The sequence below is a fragment of the Sebastes fasciatus genome, chromosome 16 (genome assembly GCF_043250625.1).
Source record: "Sebastes fasciatus isolate fSebFas1 chromosome 16, fSebFas1.pri, whole genome shotgun sequence".
In the NCBI taxonomy this organism is placed as follows: Eukaryota; Metazoa; Chordata; class Actinopteri; order Perciformes; family Sebastidae; genus Sebastes; species Sebastes fasciatus.
Genome location: NC_133810.1, coordinates 21,658,624 through 21,681,474, shown reverse-complemented (window position 1 = coordinate 21,681,474; position 22,851 = coordinate 21,658,624). Strand labels below are relative to the sequence as shown.

The following is a 22,851-nucleotide window of genomic DNA, read 5'->3' as shown; positions in this document are numbered from 1 at the left end:
GTTTTTTTCTGAGGGAGTGTTTATGGTGCGTATGACAGATTATAGTCAAGGGAGAGGGGGACGACTGGGACTGTCTGCCACACTCCCTCACCTGGCCCGTCACACAGCAGCTGGTTGCTGTGGTGACGGGAGCAGCTACAAGAGAAATAAACTGCATGATACTGATGATGCTTTATTTTAAGGTGGTCGAGGTGATCCTAAAATTCACTTCCATCCACAAACAGTGGCATCACCCACCCCAGAACATAAGGGCAGTGACAGCTTTTCACCCTCAGACATATGAAGAGGTGATTAGTCGACTGTTACCATTGTGTGACTAATTGGTGGATCATTAAGGACAAAAACACACACACAGTCGCCTGAAGCTCTGAGGCTTGGCGAGCCAATCAGCTGCTCTCCCTCAGGAGCAGCATCATGTATGAAACCAGGGTGCTGCTGGCTGAAAGCAAAGTGTGTCATGTATGTGACATAACCGCAGGGTAGCAGCTGCTGGGTTTAAAAAGTGCTAATTCAACTGCAAAGAGACAAACTCCAAAGCTCCATCATTTCTGAATTATTTCCCAATAATTTCATACAAGGTTTCTTAGAAAGATCATTGTATAATTTGACACCGATTATATAATTATTTCCAACAAATTGCTAATGTAACAACTAGCAAACCATTTAACATATATGCAGAATATAGCTGCCAATAATAAATGAAAAATGAATAAATATTTAGTTGCTTTTAAATGGAGCTTTTCTTTCAGGGAATTTACTCTTCTTTTGTTTCACCATTACATAGAAATATTATTTATCATGAATACAATTTATTTAATAAATTATGAGATAGAGATTCTCTTTGATTTACTGGCAACCCGCAGCGAAACATTTTTTTTTAACTCAAACAATATTGAAAAAAGGAAATTATTTGTCATTAAATTGTATTCTCAACAAATTAGCAAAAGAGAAAAAGAAAGTCATGGAAAAAATCTATCAGTTCACACACATCTTTAGTCTTACCTTTAGTTTCCTTCAGTTACTCCAATAAAATCCTCATGGTGACTTCACACGGACACACCCAGGGCAGCTCTCCCATCCTCGGTGCCTACAGTGGATGTTATGAGAGGAAAAATCAAACTGCATCCAACACTTCTTAAAAAACAATCACAAGTCCTGCTCTTGCAGCTCTTTCTGCGAGCCTCCTCTTGAAGTGTGTTCCCCCTCAGAAGCACCAACACATGGTTCACCTGATCCTCGGCTGGGCCGTGCACAAGCAGGAGGAGGCTGGCAGGATGGGAGACGCAGGGCGGGGATTCTGGGAAATCTTTGAATGTTTAAGAGCTTAAGATGAGGGGTCTTCTGGGAAAACCTCCTGACAGTGCCTTTCCTCTGCACGTCTCATACACTGGAGAATAGTGAGAAACAGCACAAAGCAAGCAGACAGTTCAACAGGTTCTTATCTCATGTGTTGTGTTTGGTGTTCAGCTCTCTTTATGAATCATATTGATAATATTGATAATTTCTTATATAATGTTTTATGTTTACTTGACATTTTCTTAAAAACAAGTGCATTGACATATTGGCAAAATCATGTGCATATTATTAGACTATTTACTTAATTTACTATTTATTTAAGTTTTCACCTAAAATATTGTCTTGCAGTGGTGGAAAGTAACTACCAGTAAGTACATTTAAGTTCTTCACAATTTTGAGCTACTTGTACTTCTACTTGATTATTTCCAATTTGTGCTACTTTATACTCCTCCACTACATGTTACACTGAAACAGAGTACTTATTACTCCACTTCATTTGACAGATACAGTTACTTCTCAGATAAAAACATAATGCATTGTTCCCAAACTCCCTGGCTTGTGGCCTCATCAAATAAAAGCAGGGATTGATGATTGATGAGTGACTGATGCATCAGTATTAATAATATTATAATATATAGGCCTATACATTAGCCACCCGGACCATTTCTATGCAGAACGAGCACTTTTTCTTTTCACACTTTAAGTACATTTTGCTGAAAATACTTCTGTACTGTACTAACAGTAAAAACAATGGCAACAGTGCTGACAGAGCTAACAGTGTTTACCTGGGGGGGAGCCGGAGGGTGGGTGCTATACGCTTCCGCAACGGCGCCGTCAGTCGGTACGGTGTTATCAGCTGTAACCGTCGTATAAGAGCAGTGCAGAGCGGTGGCCGTGAGCTAGCCAGGGTGGCACGCTCACATGCATGATCACGCACTAAAAGCAAGCGGGGCCGCCCTGATATGTCAACAAAGCACAGAGAGGGAGAGTGACTTCATTCTCTGCTCAGCTAGACATTACTCCTCTATATCTTTACATTGCAAACAGTTGTTTGCTGCTATATTAATGCTCTGGATATCTGAATAAACTTCTTCCACCAATGTTGGCTTGATATTTTGTGTAACAGACTATTTACATCACATTTCCTTAATATATTCTTTTGTTCTGGTCTTCATTTTTTCATTTTTTATTTCCAGTTTGATATGAAACTTGGACTGGTTGTTGTCTGATCTGCATTTCCCTCTCTCCTCTAACCTTGTTGATACAATTTAAATAAATGACACATAATTGATGAAAAAAAAATTGCTTATTTCAGGGAAGTGTTTGGATTTTTAATTAATCTTTTGATGTTGTAATGGTCTCAGGTGTTTGTGACACACTCCTTGATGCAAATGGAGCTTGAAAATCCAGATGATGAAGGCCACAGGAGACAGCCTCCTCATCACTCTGACAGAGCCTGACAGCTTTAATCAGACCCTTAGAAAATGGGAGACTTACTGAGAAACCCATCAGGGAGCCGAGCCCAGAGGACTTTACATCGGACTGAGATTCAGGCCAGTGAACAGTAAACTACAATCTGCCTCCGCTATCCCCTGTTGTACTGCGAGATTGTTGATGGACTGTGAAGAAAATCCTGCACGTTGACAAGAGACAGATCAAATGTGTCAACAGAAATCTCTCATTATAATGCATTATAGTGCATTTTCTCTTGGGACCTAACAGCCATGCATCTAAAAGCAGCAGGGAGAGGAAACACAAACAACAGTAAATGTATATATTTTTATGAGGTGCTATTTAAAACAACTGCTGTGTTTTATGATGAAAAAGAGGGAAGAATATAAAAGCGCAAGGGCAGTAACGAGAGATAAGATAAGAGAAAGGAGAAGCGGGCAGCAGTAAAAAGAAAATCAGGTAAAAGCTCAGATCATAAAGGTGATGTTAAAGAAGTTGGTAGGACGATATCTTCCATTATTAGATCGACATGTGTCTTAAATGTAGACATAAATTAAAAAGAGCAGAAGATGGAGTTGTAGCAGTCTATAATATTTTCTGAGCGCTTTAAGGACTTCTCATCTATGTTGGTTTAAGAATTGAGATTAAAATGAATACTTGGTCTTAGAAACAGCAGTTGACCCAGAGCAGCTAACATGGGCCTCATGGTGAGATTGTTTTTTTCAATCTCAAATTCAATACAATTTTACTTAAGGGTCCCATATTGTAAAAAGGGAGATTTTCATGTCTTTTATATTATAAAAGCAGGTTTAAATGCTGTATAAATACTGTGAAAGTATCGAAATGCTCAACAAGGAATACACACAGCCTGTATTCAGAAACTGTGCGTTTGAGAAAAAGCCGTCAGGATTTTCGTAATTTTGTGATGTCACAAATGTACAATATTTAGATCATTTCACAATTTTAAACGGAAACATTCTAAATGTGCCCTAGTTTATTTCCGGTTGCAGTGTATGTGAATAACATCAGCTGACAGGAAGTAAACATGGACCCAAACTGTTGCCTAGCAACGTAATTTCATTGCAATTCCATTGAAATGCACTAAAACAGAGCGTTTCAGACAGAGGGTGAATACAGGCATATTCAGGCTGACCGTATGAGGAAAATAATATTAATTTTTTTTACCATTACAGCATGTAAACATGTTCTAGTAGAAACACAAAATACAAGTATGAACCTGAAAATGGGCATGATATGGGACCTTTAAAAGCAAGAGTGCAAAATATGTTGTTTATGGGAGTATCATGACTTTACTAGCCTGAGCAGATGCTCTAATGACACTACATGGATATGACACAGTATTTATCTTATTTACTTTTATCCAACTATTTCTGTTGTGAAGAAAATATAAGAGCACTTTACCCCATGAAATGTATGAGGACTTGTTTCCAAATGGGCATTTATTAAAAGAAAAACATCTACACATTATTTTATATTCTTTCTCATTTAGGAATAAACGGTGTTTGTGGTAAATGTGTGTTAGATTTCAGAAGTTATTAGTCTCATGATATTCAAGTTGTAACAGAAATGTAATTCAAAATGCCTCATAGACTGAGGGAGGATTTTGACATTAGAGTTTATTTTTTTGCTTATGGGTTACTTATGTCATTGTTAACTTGTTAACTACTATTAGTAAGATCTAGCCTACTATGTTCATTAAATTAATATCACTTATATTCTGATAATCTTTCTTTCAGGGAATTTGAGTTTGTGTTGTAAATATTGTAACTAATTCAATGCGTACATATTGACACAACTGATGGGCAAAGAAGTAGTTTTGTATTTGTAATTAATTTAGATCACTTTGTCTGTTTTTACTTGGACATTAAAGGGTCTTTTGATCAGTGTCAAAGTGGTGTACCCAGTGGTGGGGAAAGTGAAAATGCAGAGCTCAGGAGCTTCAGTAGTAATCAACAGTGAATATTCGAAGCTTCGGCAAGGTGGGACTCAACCTTCAGTGCTCCTCCGGTCACTGTACCACTGTGACCAGAGAGACCACCGGTCAGAGCCTTCCTCTAAGTGAAACTTCCCTGTATAAATAAAAGGTAAAAGGCACAATAAATCCACTTTGATTCAATTTGGTAAAACAATAAAAACATTAAAACTTCGGGGCTGTAAAAAATATGATAAGCCCCCAATTACTCAGGTCTACCCTGTGGATTAAAAACAAACCAGATCAAAATATTTGATAACCACCACTAGTCAGGATAACAGCGGCTGTTTAACAGTTGTCAATTTCTATGGAAGATGCCTTTTACACAAACTATAAAGATAAAACACATGAGCAGTTTCCAAAATCATATTTATTGTTACATGTTAAGCACTTAAAGAGTAGACATGATGAGACCAAATACAATTCGGCCATTGTCGTAGTATATCATGAAACTACCTGGAATGAAGTTACTGTTTATATTTGGTAATGTTGAGTACAAAAGAAAAAAACAAAAACGGGAAAACCTGAAAGCGGGAGTACAAGTCGTCTCTGAGACGAGAAGAAGGCACAGCAGAAGCCAGGAGAGTCCAGTCCGCCTGCACCTCATCCAACGTAACAGACCAAAAAAACAGCACAAATCCAACACAACACAGACCAGACACCCCAAAAACAGCATTTAACTTGAGTAATAATCCCAAAAAATAAACAAATGACGAGTACAAGGATACAGACAGCACGCCAGGCTGGTCAGGACTATAATTTGACCGTATGGCTTTTGTATACAGATATGTAGACGTTTATGGTGCCAGTTATTAAGACATGCTTGTACTTCATTAAGCGAGAGGCGACGTTTGGGTGTTTTTGGACGTGTGCTCCACCTAAACATCCCGCCTCTTTCGCCTTTTTTTTTTTTTGCCTTGTCAAGCATTTACTCATAAGTATGGTATTCGGGAATGTTGCTTAGTCAAGGATATAATTTACGTATCAGTCTGAGTAAAAATATGTAAACAACCTTGCAGCTGGAAATATGAATACTCGCTTTAAAAAACAGCATTCTCATACATTAATCTAGACTTCTGAATATTGAAAGTAACAAGTTGTCCTTTGTAACACGAGATCTCTTTGGAACTTTTAGTATTGTGGATTCACTTTAAATAAGAGGACATTATTCTTCAGTAAACGGCAGGGACGCATGCGAATTTCGGATTTTGACAGCATGTCTCATTCAAACAAAAAAATAAATCTTCATTCCTTCAGTTGGGGCAGCTCTTCAAAGCACTAATGGCTTGTGGGTATGAATAAGTGTCACAATGATCCCAGCCAGTCTCTTAGGCTTGCTTCATCCCCCGACCCATCAAGCAGGCAAAGACTGTCATCACCATTTTGGGCTTGACTTCCACAAGGTCTTCTGGGAGGGCGTAGACGCGGGCTCCGATCTTCCTCGCCATAGAGACGGCGTATCTAGGGACGACAGAGAGGTTGACTTGTATATATAAAAACGGTACACACATCGTTACCAAAATAATGGCAAAAAGGTTGCTTCTCATTGTTTTTGTCGTAGAAAATCTTACTTGGCGTTCTCCAGCTTGTCGTCTTCAGAGAGGGTGCCGGTTTTTAACAGATCGTAGTTGATGCTGCCGGGCTGGATGGCGTCTATCAGTTCCACTACCGGCAAACTGCTGCTGATCGCCTTGTCCTGATCACCACACGACACACAGATTAAGAATCTAACACCTGACTGACTGGTTTGTATGACACTACCGGTACATATATTATATTAAATGATCAGATTTAGTTAATAAATAACAACATTTTGATATAAAGCAAATATGTAAAAACTGCTTATTTTCCCTCATTTTTAAATTATGAGATAAGGTTGAAAGGTCAGAACAAGTTAAAAATAAAAAAATAAAAGAACACCTTAGAGTGTAGATGATTTAGTAACAGCTCTTATTTCAAAGCGCCATATAAAAATGTTTTAATGTAATCTGCACAGTTATTTTCACAGAAATGCAATCAAAAAGAGGAAAAAACTAATTTACCCTAAAGCCTGAAATCTTGGTTGATTTCCCAGCTTCCGCCAACGTTGAGTTCACCCAATTTATGATGATGGAATCTTTCTCTCCGCCGACACCCAGTCCCTCCAGTACATTCAACGTATATCTGAAAGAGTGGAGAAGCAGAACGTTTGTTATGCAGATCAACTGAAGACTCCACTTTAATTATTTTTCCAATGGTGCCCAAACACTTGAGAACAATAGAACATGACTAAAAAAAATAAAACATCAGGGAGCTCAAACAAAGCATTTCAGACAGAGGATGATAAGAGGTGCTGCAGCACAGCTGGTATGAGAAATATAAAGCATTTTTTTGTACATTAAAGCATGTAAACATGTTCTAGTAGAAACCCAAAATACATATATGCATCTGAAAATGAGCATGATAGGTCCTCTTTAATTCTGGTTTTGTTTTAGAAAATATGGGATTCCTCTGTATTGTTGTGATTTTTAGGTCACTCAAACCTTGCCAACTCTTGACACAAAGCATATGAGTATGTGGAACTACTAAATATGTCAACACTCATCCTGGCAACTGAGTTATGGAAATGTGGTATATATTTGGAGGAACACACACATTAACAGCACCACTGGCATGAAGTGGAGGTCACCAACTACCCACTCCATAGAAAGTGTTTACAGTAAATATGTGGAGTTAACAGAATGAATATGACAATGGAGACGATGGTGATTGTAGCGTTTCAAAATGCCACACGGACATGCAGACTTTTACATCTCCTGTTCCCAGAACAAATGTTTGAGGGCCTTCATTTTTCATTTTTAGTTCTTTACATATTAATACATAACTAGAATTACCACCCTGCAGTTGTATTCCTCCGCCAACCAGTCAAGTTGCAGTTTACAACCATGTCTGTACAAAATGCCATCACTTCATCATTTTATCCTGTTAGATATTTCTGTGAAATTGTTATAATTAGCATATTAATTCTTGAGTTATGGCCATAAAGGTGTTTTGTGAGGTCCCAGTGACCTGGACCACCAGATTCTTATCAGTTCATCCTTGAGTCCAAGTAGATGTGTGTGCCAAATTTGAAGAAATTCCCTCTAGGCCTTCCCAAGTTATCACGTTCACAGGCATGGTGTTGACGGATGGACAGATAGCATAACATAATGCCTCTGGCCACGACTGTCGCCGGCGCGGAGGCATAAAACTACCTCTGTCTTACTTCTTTTCATTAATTTAAGTATGTAGGTATGAAAATCCACCACACATGCCAGGCTGTTTTTATGTTTTTGCTTTTAGACCAAAAATGGGATGTGGTTTTTACATTTCAGAGATGTATTTCTATTTTGTTCTTTTCTGAAGTGATCCTGAATGCAGTTGTGTTTCACCTTCTCATCAGCTGCCACACCAGTGCCAGAGTCAGGGTAGGGTTGCCATCGTTCAGGTCCTGCCCGCCGATGCCAACGAGGGAGAAACTGGCTGTTTTGCCCAGCTCCACTGCGTAGTTACAATTCTCCAACTAGGGGTACAAAATATAATAGTTTGCAAAAGACAAAATGCTTGTTTTTCTTGCGTAGGAACAATCAAAAAGAATCTTGATTTACCTTTTTCATTCTGGATCCCAGTTTGGGGTAAGGTGGCTTGTTGACTTTGTTGTCCCAGTCAACAGGCACTTTAATCTTGTCATAGAGTTGAAGGATGACCATGCCATCCTGTACGTCTCTAGAAGACAATAATGTGTTTTATAATTATTAACATTTAATAAATTATGAACCCTCTTCAGATGCCAGCGTATACAGGAGTGAGATAAACTGTGTGCTAGTATCTTGCGTGTGGTACGTACCCATACAGATGATTGACATGCGGGTTCACTCCCAGAGAGTTCATCCAGTTTCTGAATGTCCGCTCTTCTCGGGTCTCACCTGGACAGAAAAATTAGCTATATAAGCAAAATATCTACCTGATAACAAGTTTGTTGTAAATATGTTCTTCACACTAACCAATGTATCTAATAGGAGCCAAAGTTAGGAGTGGCTTGTTGTCACATTGTAAAAAATAAAAGTTTCTATGCTAAAGTAAGCCTGCAGGCCAGTTCCCTACCTAACAAAAAGCAGCTGTTTGTTCACAGCTGGTTCTTCTCAGGCTGTAGCGGTAATCTCTCTGGTTGTTATTTGTGTATTTAGACCTTATTTGTTCCCAGCCAGTTCTCCAGTGGACCTCCACGATGGTAGCAGACAATGAAAACTACACTACACTCTTAATACGAGAAGTTAACCATGCAGCTCTCTCAATACACACCTTCCAACAGTCCCCAGTCAATGTCCTCATTCTCAGGTTTGGTCAACGCTGGATATTTGTTGAACAGATTGGCCACGAAGGCGAGGTTGAGTTTGGGGTTTCCGCTGACGACGTCAGTCGGGGTGACGAACTGTCGACAGCCGAGCCTGTCGGCCTGCTGCAGCATGGCCTCTGCCCTCTTCACGTCGTCTTTCTCCTGAACAACACACAGACCACATGCTCCGATCAGAGACACCATACAGCTGTTACCATGTGGCGAAGATACTCAACTGTCAGAGTGCTTACGCTGAAGCCTGCCATGTTGATGTCTATGCGTGGCTCATCTTCCTCTGTGCCTTTTGGAGAGATTTGGTTCAGGAGGTGGAAATAGGCCCTTGAGTCCTGGAAAATAATACAAACAACAACAATTAGAGTTCTATTAATGAACGAGCAAGACAGTCTGCTGTGTACCATAAATGTAATTTATGTCTCGTTAAGATAGCTGTACTCTAAGTTAAATATTCATAAACTATACTATACTGCCTGTGAGCAACCTTTACTGTGCACACTGTGTTTTGTATTTTGTCTATCGCCACCTTAAATCAAGTATTTCAAGTATTTATTTTGGGGTTCTACCAAATGTGTAGTTCTGCATCTACATTAGCTTTCCTTTATAAACACTACATTTGGCATATATTATGTAAATATTAAACAAATACTGAATTTTAAGATGACTCTTCAGAGAATTATACTGCAAAAAGTTAACAAATTTTGTTGAACACCAGTTAGAACAGAGAGAACAAAAGCAAGGTATCTCAGAAAACTGCATACAAAGTAGTCAAGCAAGGTTAAGAAAAAAAAAAGAAAAAGGTAACCGGACAGGTGCAAAAGACAGGTGTGGTAGCTTCTCGTAAACCTGCCTGGTTGATTTAAGAAGTGGCCTGGCAAACATAGATGTGCTGGCAATGCCCAACGGTGGGATTTTCCAACCAACAAATACTGTACATTTGACATAGTAATTGCTATTATTTATCTGAACGTCCTTCGTATTACACTTTTTACCTTTTAAAACACAAAATGTGCGGTTAACGCTTACATACACATTTGACAGTTTGCCAATGTTCCCCAGAAAGAGACACTACCCATTCAATCCTATTTTTGGAGCAGTGGAGGCAGAGAAGCGAGTGAGTTTGTGCAAACACAAACATGTACTGCCTGCCCCGGTGTGTTGATAGACACCAGTGCTGGTGGATCTAGTAACTAGAAAGGTGCATGGAAATAAAAAACAAAAAAACTACAGAACCTTAAAACCAAAACTTTTGATCCTGTAATTATTATTCTCTTAAAATTTCCAAGTGGTTTTTCTACCTGCATCTAGTGTTTAGATACAACATAGTGAGTAGGCCTACCTTGATGTCAGAGCTGAAGTTGTTGATCTTCTGCCAGCCAGCATTTTCCAGGTGAAAGTTTGCCCAGCGCAGCAGCAGTTCTTCTGGAGACAGCTTCATCAGGTCCTCCAGGGTTTCCCCGTCTCTCAGCAATGCTGCCAGTGCTGCCGAGGGGTGTTAATGATCAGGTAAGATACTTGACAACAGACCAGGAGACACAGGGCTAAAATACATGTTATGTAACGGACCCATCAACTATGCTCTGTACCTTCATTTCTGCTGAGCTCGATGTCGGCAAACAGACCGATCTTGATGATCTGCCACAGCAGGCCCAGCACCAGATGGGGCTTCCCCTCTTTCAGGTCTAAAGCACCGATGTTCACCACATGGCAGCCGATAGCAGAGGCTGAGTTCAGGGCCAGGTTCAGATTCTCCTGCGAGGTACAAAGCATTGGATGTTGGAACATTTGAATAAAAAGTCAGAAAAATAGCAGCCCTGACATACAGTAAATTCAACTGACCTGTATCGTAAACGGTGTCAGCTTCTTCTTGTTTATGGTCCTCTCGTCGATGGTGTCTGGCACTGACAGGTTCACCATTTTGCTGTGCAAACGTACAAAACCAAACATGAAATTTTAAGCAGACATTTGATGCAGTATCATTGTTGTAAAATAAGGCAGAGATAACGAACACAAATTGCCAAAAGATAAATGTTCTGGCATTAAGTAAACTTTGTGTCAAAAATGAATTCTAGTGGCCAATGAATGCAGCAGTATTGTATTAGTATTAATATCTCCTTCTGCAATGTGAGGCAGAATATTGTTATGGTTATTTGATATCCCAATACAGGCTCATATTTGTCTTTTCTTCAGCCTGAATGTGATAACAACATTGCATGCAGTGAGATGCAGGTATCTGACATTTATTTCAGAAGGGTTAGCTAGGTAAGGAGGGGCGGGGGGGAGTCGTGTTGCTGGCTTGAGGTGAAAACAGGAGGAACTCTCACCAGAGTACTATACCGTCTGCGACACACGTGAAGAGAGAGTCTGTGTTTGGATCCATGGGCAGGACATGCTGGCAGTCGGGGTCTTTTTCCAGAGCGGTGTTGATCCAGTTCACAAATGCAAACCGCTCCTCCTCTGTGAGGATGAACACACACACACACACACATCAGTTAAAAGCACAACAGCAAAATATAATGTGACAGTATCGCTCGTAATGAGTCATTTCAGTGTGTCACGTTGTCTGTTTTTTCATTGGTAAATGGAGCAGCTGTAGCTGAAGGGTACAAAGTCAACAGTTTATGACAAACGGCAGCGGCAGGAGAGAGGGAGGGGGTGATGGGTGATGGGTCATGTGTCCTACCAGAGAACGAGTGTTGTGTGCCTTCGCTTGACTGCACAGATGTCCCTCCAATAGCCAGGATACCTTCTTTTCTGTTGATGGCCTTGCGGAAAGTTTTTGCTATTTCACTGCCCTTCAGATCCTGGATGATCTAAAACGAGACCACATAATACATGAGAGTTTTAGGCTGAAATTTATGAAGTATTTAAGACGTATTTATGTACATTTTGATTTGTGGATATGAGATTGTGTTGTAGAGGATGAACCAATTCATTGTTTGGCCAGTAATAATTACCAGAATTGCATTCTGCTGTTCATATATTTCAATTATAGCATCAGCATCACCACATTGGTTTTAACAAAGATATTAGCACCAAATATTTTAAAGCACTAAACATTCAGTGGCCATTTTTTTTATGTACACCTGTCCAATCTAATGCAATTCAATAAACCTGTTCTGCCATAGATTTTACCATTGCAAAGCACATAATGATCAGTTTTTGTTGACAATGTTGGAAATGTGTAAATTAAATTTGATGTTTATTGCTGAGATCATAGTTTAAAAGGTAGTGTTGCATTGGATTACATTATATTTAGAGGTGTTTTTACTGTTTACTATTTACATACATGAGGGGATCAGAATGTTAGAATCACCTCTCTATAAAATGCAGTCTAGTTCAACACCACCATTAACTTTGACCTCATGCTAAAACATGCCATATTACCTCAATGACAGTGTCGACAACAAACACAACATTATAGACATCATAAAGTAGACTTTATGGCAACAGGTGTGTCTAATAAAGTGCCCACTAAGAGCAGAGAAATGACAACCAGATCAATCACATGTGTTGTGTTAGTATGTCATGATGAATCGATTAGTCTTTCACAGATCATTTTTGCTACCACAAATCACTCATGGTGGAAAAACTCTTTAGTTCCAGCCATACTTGTGTGCAAAAGCCTCAATCATCGTCTCTCCTTTTACTGTTGTTTGCATCCCTTGTTGTCGTGTAGAGCTCCTGTTAGCCTCCATGACAGCCAGCTGGCATGGAAAAATAAAGCCAACCTGCCAGTTAAAGAGCTGAGAAGAGAATAGGTGAACTTCTAAGCTAGTAATTGTGTTTTTGAACTATGTAAATGGGCTGGAAAACAAGTGTTAATTTACTATGAAATGTCCAGGAAGACGTCGAGTTGATGGTTTAATTAAAGCTACTGTGTTTAAGGACACTAGTGATTTAAAGTGAGGCTGTGCATTCACTACCCATCTAATCTAAGTATTACAGTGTTGAGTGTTTGAGTGCCAGACAGTATGTTATTATCAACAGTAACCGTAAACCGCCAGGGCTACAGCTGTTATCATCCTCCACACTAACACCACCCTCAGGCTTGTCCCAACATCAAATAATTATCTCCAAACATTAAATCAGTCTTAACGCCAACTAGAGCTCTGTGGTGCGACTTCATACTGTATGTAGCTCTTCACAAAGCTGCTTTGACAATACGCATTCTATGGTAATACGAGCGATACTTCCTGAACCTGAAGTTATCGCTGCTTCATCAGTGACCTCAGCCCCATGGCCGTTGTCGTGACCACAATGAGCTATTCAGCCCGACTCTGTGAGGCTGAGCACAGCACACTTCACCACAAATACGCAGGAGGTCACAGGGTGCCAGCTTGCATTCTGCAAGTTAGCTAAATAAATATATATATATAAATATATATATTTATTTAGCTAACTTGCAGAATTAAATGGAAATCCTTATCATCTTTGCAAGGTCATGATTGTCTTGTTGTAATTACCTCTTTTTCCTAGAGTTGACTAAAAATGCAAGCTGGCACCCTGTGTATAAACTGGAAAAAATAAAGTTCGGAAACTTGTGTTTGGTTGACTCAAAACAAGAGTCAACACCAACAGGAGAATACACTGTTTACCATTGGCAGAGCATTTTGGCAAATTTTTCTTGGGCGCTACCCACATAATCAGCTGTGCTGCTCATCCCACAAATGCATGATCCTTACAAGTTGGACATCATTGCGAAGGTAAATAAACAGGCTTTCCAAAGATGTAAAATACAATGCCAATTAGCATTGTAACAACAGAGAAATAATCCACCAAACACAAATTTCCGAACTTTGTTTTTCCAGTATATATATATATATATATTTATTTTTTTTGCCTAACATTCACATCTATGTGCAGTAAGGAGGATAATCACAATAATTTGCATTTAATCTGGGCAGAGCCTAGTGGAGGAGCACACACCTTTGTAACACAATGGCACAAAGCTGTTTGGCAGCTAACTGGAAAGTCCCAGAAGTCCTCCCATCCCGCTGGCACATTAACACAGCACGACACATTGCAACAGCCAAATCACAGATTTGCATGACCACAAAAATCAACTGATCACTCAGTCGATTTTAACCCCCTGAGACACACAATAGACCTGTTTTTGTCTTTCTTAGGGGGGTACAGGGGGTCAACAGTAGATGTCACATAGAAGTTGTGTACATCATCTGAAAGCTGGGAACCTGAAGATTAATTTGAGATTCTGCTCAGCACTGTCTCAAGTTCTTCTAGTCATAAATCAGAAATAAACATTAATTAATTAATTATTTAAAATGAATTGTAAATGTGTTTAAGGGTTTGGAACATTATGATCGAAGTATATGATGGTCATCCCAATGCTCTATTATGTCTAATAAATTGTTGCAGAAATTTTTGAGTTGATACCATTTGTTACACAGATTTGGTGCTAAATTTAACCATTTCTTTTCTCCGCTGTTCTAATACATCTTACAGTATGTGTTTATTTACTCTTTTTTTAAGATTATACAAAATTGTCTTTGTACTTTTAATTGACTGGTTTTATTTAATGATTGTTCTGAAATGGTTGAATCCTGAATTTCCTATGTAAAATACCTTGTTTGAATGGTTCTGTATAATTTGATTTAATTGTATTTATTTTCATTATGATTAGTACTATTATTATTATTATTATTATTATTTCACACATAGCTTTGGCTACACCTTTGGAGTCACAATACAGTTTTAGGATCATCCAATTCAATTTGTTTCACTCTGTTATTATCATGGTCAGGGTTATCCTTACTAATGGACAACTGAACAGCCACATACCCTGAAACAGGACACAAACTATGATAGAAAAAACAAAACGCAGCTATAGAAGGTTTTGTTCGACCCTCCTGATCTGATCTTGAATCATGCTTCCCTCCTCTACCAGAAGCTGCCTCTGTGAATGACCGCTCTCTCTAAATGACTGCTCACTCATCACTGCTGAAACTAAATACTGGAACTCACACCACTTTGCTGACCTCACTTCCACATTCCCCGAGTATGTATGCTTGTGTGTGGTTTGTAGAGGCCTTTCAACTCCGCCGTGCACGGAGCTGCTAGAAGTTGCTTTGCGTAGCAGCCCCACCCAGGAGGGCGAGGTGCTTTTTAGGGAGAACACAAAACAAAGACTCAGAGTGAGGAAAGCTCTGAGCAGAAGGTGAAGGTCAAGCTCGACAGCGCGAGCTGTTCTTGTGCTCCTCTTAACGTACCGACAGAAACTCCTCGAAGCTGATCTTATTATCGTTGTTGCGGTCGAGTTTCTGGATGATCTCTCGAACTTTGTATCCAGGTAGGGGACGGCCGGCTTCTTTAAGGAGGTCATGGAGTTCATAATCGCTTATAAATCCATTCCCGTTCAGATCTACAGACACACAAAAGGAACCATTAGACACCAGGACATTTGGTACAACTAGGGCTGAAACACCTGGAACATATTAATAATAGATATAATAATATGGTAATCTGGCTTTTACTCACCTATTTTTCCAAACATCTCCCTCATCTCCTCCATCTCCTCTTTTGTTATCTTTCCAGTCATGTTTCTGTGATTGACCTGAGGTGGTCACTCAGAGAAAGGTGGGACTGCGGAGAGGAAAAGAGCACAGAGTCATCGACGGGGTCTTGAAATGACAGGACAGAGAACTTGAGAGGAACCCCAGCTTCATCAGCCTCCCATGAACCTCCTTTCAGGGCCTGAAACCTGTCCAGACTGCTCACTGTTCTGCTACTCAGATCACATATCGGTCTCAACTTTTCTGCCTCCTTCTTGGCAACAGAGAAGTGACCTTTCCTCTCCAGGCAGAATAAAAATCTTTAAGCAGTACATACCTCATACATCCACCTCCTCACTGATCCCCACCCTCCCTGATCCTATCTTCTGTTCTCTATAGTTCCTCTCTTTAGCTCTTTTCCTTTTCCAAGCATGTCTCTCTCCCATAATCAAAGTCATTTCCTGTTCCATTGTATAGCAATGAGCCCATGCTGTACAAAAAACTGGCAGAGAAGCTGAGACTACTGCTCTCTTTTGATGATTTTATACAACCCTTTCTGACAGAGCTGTTTACTGCAACAGCACGTCATTATTGTTATCATGTTATTTTAGTGTTAAAATAACCTTTCATGCAAACTGAGCTAGCTGTAATGAAAAGCGATGGAGAGTTTCATGCGACAACAAAACATCTGGATTATTTGTGAGGCTTCTGTGAAGGCTCTTAAATTTTAAGACCTTGATGCTGGTTTATCACAAAGCTGTTTGGGTTATATTTTTACAATTTAGCAGAGAAAAGTGTCCCCACCCAGCAGCAAGTCACTTAGCAAGACTATAGCCAGCGAGAGTCAATCTCAGTTATTTTGCTCCACTAAAAACACAGTGTTCCCGAACTCCGCTGAGGCGAAGCGCCCATCTGAAAATCACTGAAAATAAGGAATTCCTCAGAGTGCCTCCTTCCCATTCTGTAGTGGCGGAGGAATGCATGAGGCCTGGGCAGACCGAGCTTCACTTACACAGAGAGGTGAGCAGGGCGTGCTGCCTCGCTATCCGAGGCTAAACTGGTATGATGGCATTCCTCTTGAACACAAGTGTTCAGAAAACAAAGATGAGGTTTATATACTGCGGTGAACTAAGGAACACAGATTTTTTTCCAGACAGAAAAGAGTTTCTACTTTCTGATTTAAAGTACAGATTGTTGGTTTTCACAGCGTATTAGTCAGAAGTCCCGGGCAAGGCCATTTCTGGTTTCCACAGTGCTACATGTGTAAAACCATATTAGGGAATAGATGAATGTCCTGTTAGTCAAATGGATTATAATAGTCCCGTTTTTTTAAAAGGTAATCTAATAATAAAAGCCTGAAATGGTGAATTTCTTTGAGTGGTTTCAGCCCATCTAGTCAGCCTCACACGCAGGCACACATTCAAGCAGACAAACAATGAACAAAGGGTCCGGTAACCAACTGTGCATCCTCTTTCATGAATGAAACTATTAATAGCAGTCATGAGAGATGATTCAACAGTAGCCATGTGGTCTCGAGATATGACTCAGTTCCCATATTCTTACAAACAAAACAAAGTGATGAAATAACACTTTGCCCTACAAAAATCAACAATGAGTTTCCCAACAAAGTCATTCAGATGAAATCAATAACAAGCCCAGATTTGTCACTTTAAATAAAGACCATCACTAACAAGAGATACTTTTAAATGCCGCTCCATGAATCACCAAGAACAGGGTGTTTTTCTTCTACAAAGCAATACTAAATCAGGGCAAGCACAAACTCCTGACTAAACGATTAGGAAAATGACGATGCCAGTGTTGCTATATTTAACTTTTCTCCAAAAGGATGTGAAATGTGGCTGCTGAAGTCAGCCCAGCTACAATAAGGGTCGACAAACATCCCCTCCTTTGCCAGCCCTTGTCACACCCTCGACAGAGGGAGAGTGGAAACAGAAGAGGGGTTAAGTACATGGAGCAAGGGCACAGATGGCGGCGGACAAATGTGAGATGGACCGCTGGTGGTGCAGAAGAATAGAGTGTTTGTAACCACTGTCACAAACCACGGCAATAAATCCAGTGTAATAGTACAAAATGAATTCAGAGCGTCAGGCTCCAAAGACAGTTGCTGCCTTTGACAGCTGGACTGTGTGTGCTTCGAGAGAAGAGAAAATTCCTGCGCTCTTCAACGCAGCAGCTAGCTCCTAAATGGAGTGGCTCATGTTGGCCTAAAAGCATATCAATACTTCTGATAGAGTTCAAACACATTATTGAAATGTCAGTGCTTTGCTGTAAGGCAGGAGTTTTAATGCATCACATGATGCTGCCATTCTTTTGACTAACAAATACAAAGACAAGAAATATTGAAAATAGATTGCCCACATTGCAAGATTTTGCACTTTGAGCTGAAATTATGAGGGATTCAAAATGACGCCCCCAAAAAGCTCCATAGGGACAACAAATGCAAGTCCTCTATACACGTCTGTGTAGGTTTACAGTCATCCAGGTCACGTGATAGATCTATTAGTAACAAACCAAGAGCAACTGGACTTGCTTTATAGTCTTTAAAAAGGACAGTTCAATCAAAAAATACATAGACATCTATAGAGATGTCTATGTATTTTTACACTCTGCAACTCATACCAAAACAATCTACATTGATAAATAGCACTATAGCTAAGAGGAGAAATGTTTTTTTTTCTAATTTGAGGTGAACAGTCCCTTTAAGACATTTCCCCATTGATTCAAGCTCTCCCAGTTCTCTTGCTCTTGTTTAACAACCAGATATCAGACATACAGACGTATTCCTTTCCAAGCACCAGCATTAATTGTCGAGCAAAAAACTGCACATCGACGCCGTTTACGATCCCCTTTGATGGATCTTACAGTCGTTTTAAAGCGGAGGGCTGTTCCCAGATGGCAGAGTTAAATGTGTAGAGCCGCCGACACACCCCGCCCTGCTGTCAGTGTTTCATCCACACAGCTACATGGGAAATGTGAGGCACCCAAATAGATTGGGCACCCTTCCCAAGTGTGGTCAAGTTCATATGCACACACCCAACACAGTCTGCAAGAACATGGACATTTTTTCCTCAGTCACAATCGCCCGCAGATGTGAGTCAAACTGACTCATAAACACCAAACAGTCTGTGACACCGGCCCATTATTTCCTATTCAGGCTGTGTGGATAAGATCAGCACAGCCATACTGACAGGTAAGGAGAAGGTGACGACAACAAATACTGTATGTGGAGTTTACTCAACTCTGACATCACACGCAGCTGCAAGCATATATCACCCTGGGCTGGGTCTAGTGGTTTTATCATAAAAGCTTATGGTATATGGTGAATCATCACAGAAATATTCAAATGAAATAGTCCCTTGACAGTTTCCTGAACCATGAGCAGCTGATCTTTACAACTCGCTCTCTATATTATACTACTTTTCCCCAAATGAAAGAATGTAGCAGTAAGGATGCAGCAGGTAAAAGAGGTGTAAACACAGGAATCCCTCCTAACCATCACTTAAGAATGTCATTAGACAGGTTTACTGAGGCGCTGCTGAATCAGTTGGGTTGGGCTGTTACTACAACAGGTAATAATCAGCCACACCTACTAGGGTTTGCCATTACTCAACAAAAGCACTGTAAACCATTATCCTTTAAATACGGCATAATCAGACCCTGTTAAATACCACCCTGTCCTCAGGCAAGCATGACGTGTGCCCTTGAGAAAGGTTGTTGTTATGTAGCTGACCCCTGACATCCCTCACAGAGAACATATACATCTCTGTGGAGATAATAATGACTCATTACATTAATATGTTTGTTGTAGAAGAAGAAGAATATTAAAAAAGCATAGTCCAGTCCTAAAATATGTCCTCTATGCAATACTTCCATCAAAGAAGATCATGATTTTTTGGACGATTCATCCTTGCACAAAGCCCCATTATTAACAGGATTTATCTATCACTTTTTATGCAGTCTGAGATAAAAAAATTTACTAACTAAACATTTTATATTCACAAAGTAACAAATTTAAGGGTTTATATAGCAATGTTGGAGAGTGCTTTCTAATTGGAATTAGCTTAAAAAAAACAGATGCTGCTAACATCCCATGAAACAAAGTTACACAACTATAAAGCTAAAGAAAAAACAACAAAAAAGTAAAAACAAGTGAAGCCACTAAGTAACTGAATCACTTTCACTGTGTTGAATCAAGTGAGGGCACCTGTTTAAAGTCCTGACAGTGCAGAAAGCGGGGCAACCTGTTCATTCAAACAGGTGTGAGTGTGTGTAAGGGCGGAAACAAAATGTAAGCACACTCCCTCCTTCTTGACTGTCTGGTTTGTCTATTTAACACATCTACAGTAGATGCTATCATGTGGCTCTGCAGCATGAATAAAGGGAAACTCGCATTTTACTTCAGCTGGTGTAAAGCATAGTACACATACCACACATGCACATTCATGGGCAATCTGACCACACCGATTAGGGTAATGACAGGCACGGTTAAAATGCATAGTCTACGACATCTCTATCCAAGCATGCCGCGGCACAAGTAAAACAAGATTGAGGATAGACAACAAGAAATACTGAACAATGCAAATAGGACCACTGATGAGTGCCCGTACGACTCACAACACACTTCTTGTTCAGAGTTATTTATCAAGTTAAAATGTGGGACTTTCTGATACCACCAGACAGTCTTGTTGTTCAAGGCCGTCCCAACAGTGATCCACAATTGGGATCCCAGATGTACAGTACATGAGCCGCAGCCCCAGATGGCTCTACAGGAAAAATGTGGTAAATCACTCAGTGCAGTAAACAAGTTTACATAGACCACTGAGTAACTCTGACTGGGATGTCTCATTTCAGTGTTAAAACATCACCAACCTTTCACACTAATCACTCTAACTAAATAAAGACCATATAAGATCCATGTCTTTTAGAGGATCAATTATACTCATGTCCAGTGAGTGAAAATCCACAAATGTCTCACATTATTTCACAGTAAAGTGGCACAGAGAGGACGGGGTAGGTTCACATAGAGTCAAACATTTTGTAGAATTGTGCTGGCATCATTAGAAAGTGTCAATAAGACTAAACGTGATGTGTCATCAGAAAAACAGTGAGGTTACACACACCTAGCATTGCAAATGACCTATTCCAATAGGCTTCACCTTGTGTAAAGAAGACTATGTATGAGTAAGTGTGTTGAAGTATGGCTCATTTATAAAATATTATAACAATGTGCCTTCCTCCGGTGGGCGGCGGTGTACTAATGAAACCAACCTGCTTGTGTCTTACTTGCTGTGATATTTGTCATATTCACCAATATGGAGTGATATTTCCAAAATCTCGAAAAAAACAATAAACGTTGTGTATAATTTTCAGAACACATTACTAGTTACAGTTACCTTATGTTACATTAGTTATGTCTTTGAGTTCAACTAAAAGTTATCTGGCCTCAAATTAGAGGAATCAGAGGCTACTTTCTGTCAGTATTTCTAGGAGCTCTCCAGCGCCGTGAGGATGAATAGGCTACAGTGAAGATGTTGCTAAAGCTAGCCGGCTAGCGACACACATGCAAGTTTTATGGGCAGGAAACTATCCCTGTTTACTCTCCTGTTTACTCCTCTACACAGAGGAGCACGGCTATCACAGAGAAGAAAGGTTAACACAAGGAGGTTATTTTAGTAAACGCAACTGAGACAAACTCTAGCTGTAAGTAGTTGTTGGTCTAGATAGAAGTTGCCAGGAAATTGGTACTCACGGTGCGCCTGAAATTCCAGACAGCGTCCAGTCTGCAGTCCTGCCTCCTCCACGTAGAGACACAAGTACACAGTAGGAGGAATGTTGGCCCCGCCCCGTCGGTGACGTCACCGCCAGACGGTGCTGTCCGGTCTACGGGCTATGTATTATCTGGGCAAAAACTAAAGTTATATTATATAAAGATAAATAAAGATGGATAAAATAACAGTTTACATTCTAAATTTGAAAAGTTAAAATAAAATTGAAAAACAAACGCTTTAAAATTGCAAAGTATTCATGGTTTTGTACATATTGTATGGTATATATAATATGTGCTTCATTGTACATATCATGTGTGTTTATATGTATGTATATTTTCATTATTGTGTTTTTTCTCCCTTCAATGCAACTATTACTGAAGTATAAGATAACATAAGATGTATGTTGAAGCCACACAAGGACAGACATATATACAAATAAACAGGGAAAAGGAAACGATAAATAATTTAAAGTATATAGAATAAGAATAAAAATAAAAATCGACTTGGACTTAGAAAACTTTAATGTGGGCAATTTCTGGTACAGCACAGTAAACAATAAAGATAGAAGACAGTTAAAACACAGAATAACAGAGACAACAACAAAAGTCCATCATCATGATCTATCAATAAAAACAATTCAAATCAAAGTTACTAGGGTCAAAACTGTTATAAGTGTCAAAACTACATGTTAAATGGGTACTTACTACTGTACAAATTGTTTTTTGTGATGCATTGTCTGCATCAGTCCAATACTCTCCACGTAGGGACTTTTTGGAAGGCTTGAGTCATATTCTAAAGTCTACTAGTTAGGGCAAGATATCTGAATCTGTGAAAATATTAGGAACATTTTGTTCATAGCAAACCTTGTTTTAAGAGATTAACAGATGTAGATGAGGGCAGCACAGTGTGTCTGCTCCTTCATTTTAAAATGTATTCCATTAAATGATCCTTTGACCTTGTTTCATCCAAGTTATGTTGACTTATGTTGACTTTAAAGGATAATTCTGGGTATTAATTGCATGAATGTATACCTTCAGTTTTAGCTGATGTCATCTGGATTACGCTTACGTTAAAGAAATCTAGATGGCATCACATACAAGTAAAGATGTTGTCCAAAGGCTGGCCCTGGAACCAACAAAGTCAGAATATGAAGAGACTGAAATCAGTTTGCAGTTGAAATTAGGAGTGTAGTGGCTGGGGAATAGTGTGCTAATAAATTATTAATATCCAGACATCCATCAATGATGTGTCTTTGCAGTGTAACCTACAAGAGGGTCAGTGTTTGCTGTTAGAGATTAGAGGTTATAGATGCCTGTTAATAAGTGGAAGAAATAGTGCAATGCAAAGAGTTTACCTGAGGTTATACACGTTTGATAAGTCATGGTCAAAGCATTAGCAAAATAGTAGAAACCTTTAAAAAAATAATAATAACTGTAATGA

At 39.5% G+C, this 22,851-nt stretch overlaps 1 protein-coding gene across 1 annotated transcript; it reads right to left on the bottom strand.

The window, feature by feature from the left end:
- Positions 1-5,093: 5,093 nt before the first annotated feature.
- Positions 5,094-21,528, bottom strand: pls3 (plastin 3 (T isoform)). Its single transcript, XM_074610038.1, has 16 exons — positions 21,393-21,528; positions 15,609-15,713; positions 15,341-15,492; positions 11,794-11,923; positions 11,435-11,567; positions 10,950-11,031; positions 10,697-10,862; positions 10,450-10,592; positions 9,347-9,442; positions 9,062-9,257; positions 8,607-8,685; positions 8,368-8,485; positions 8,152-8,282; positions 6,784-6,904; positions 6,313-6,437; positions 5,094-6,202 (listed from the first exon to the last, which is right to left on the bottom strand). The coding sequence occupies exons 2-16, from the start codon at positions 15,667-15,669 to the stop codon at positions 6,070-6,072; spliced, it is 1,866 nt and encodes a 621-aa protein (XP_074466139.1). The 5' UTR covers positions 15,670-15,713; positions 21,393-21,528; the 3' UTR covers positions 5,094-6,069.
- Between the last annotated feature and the right edge of the window lie 1,323 nt (positions 21,529-22,851).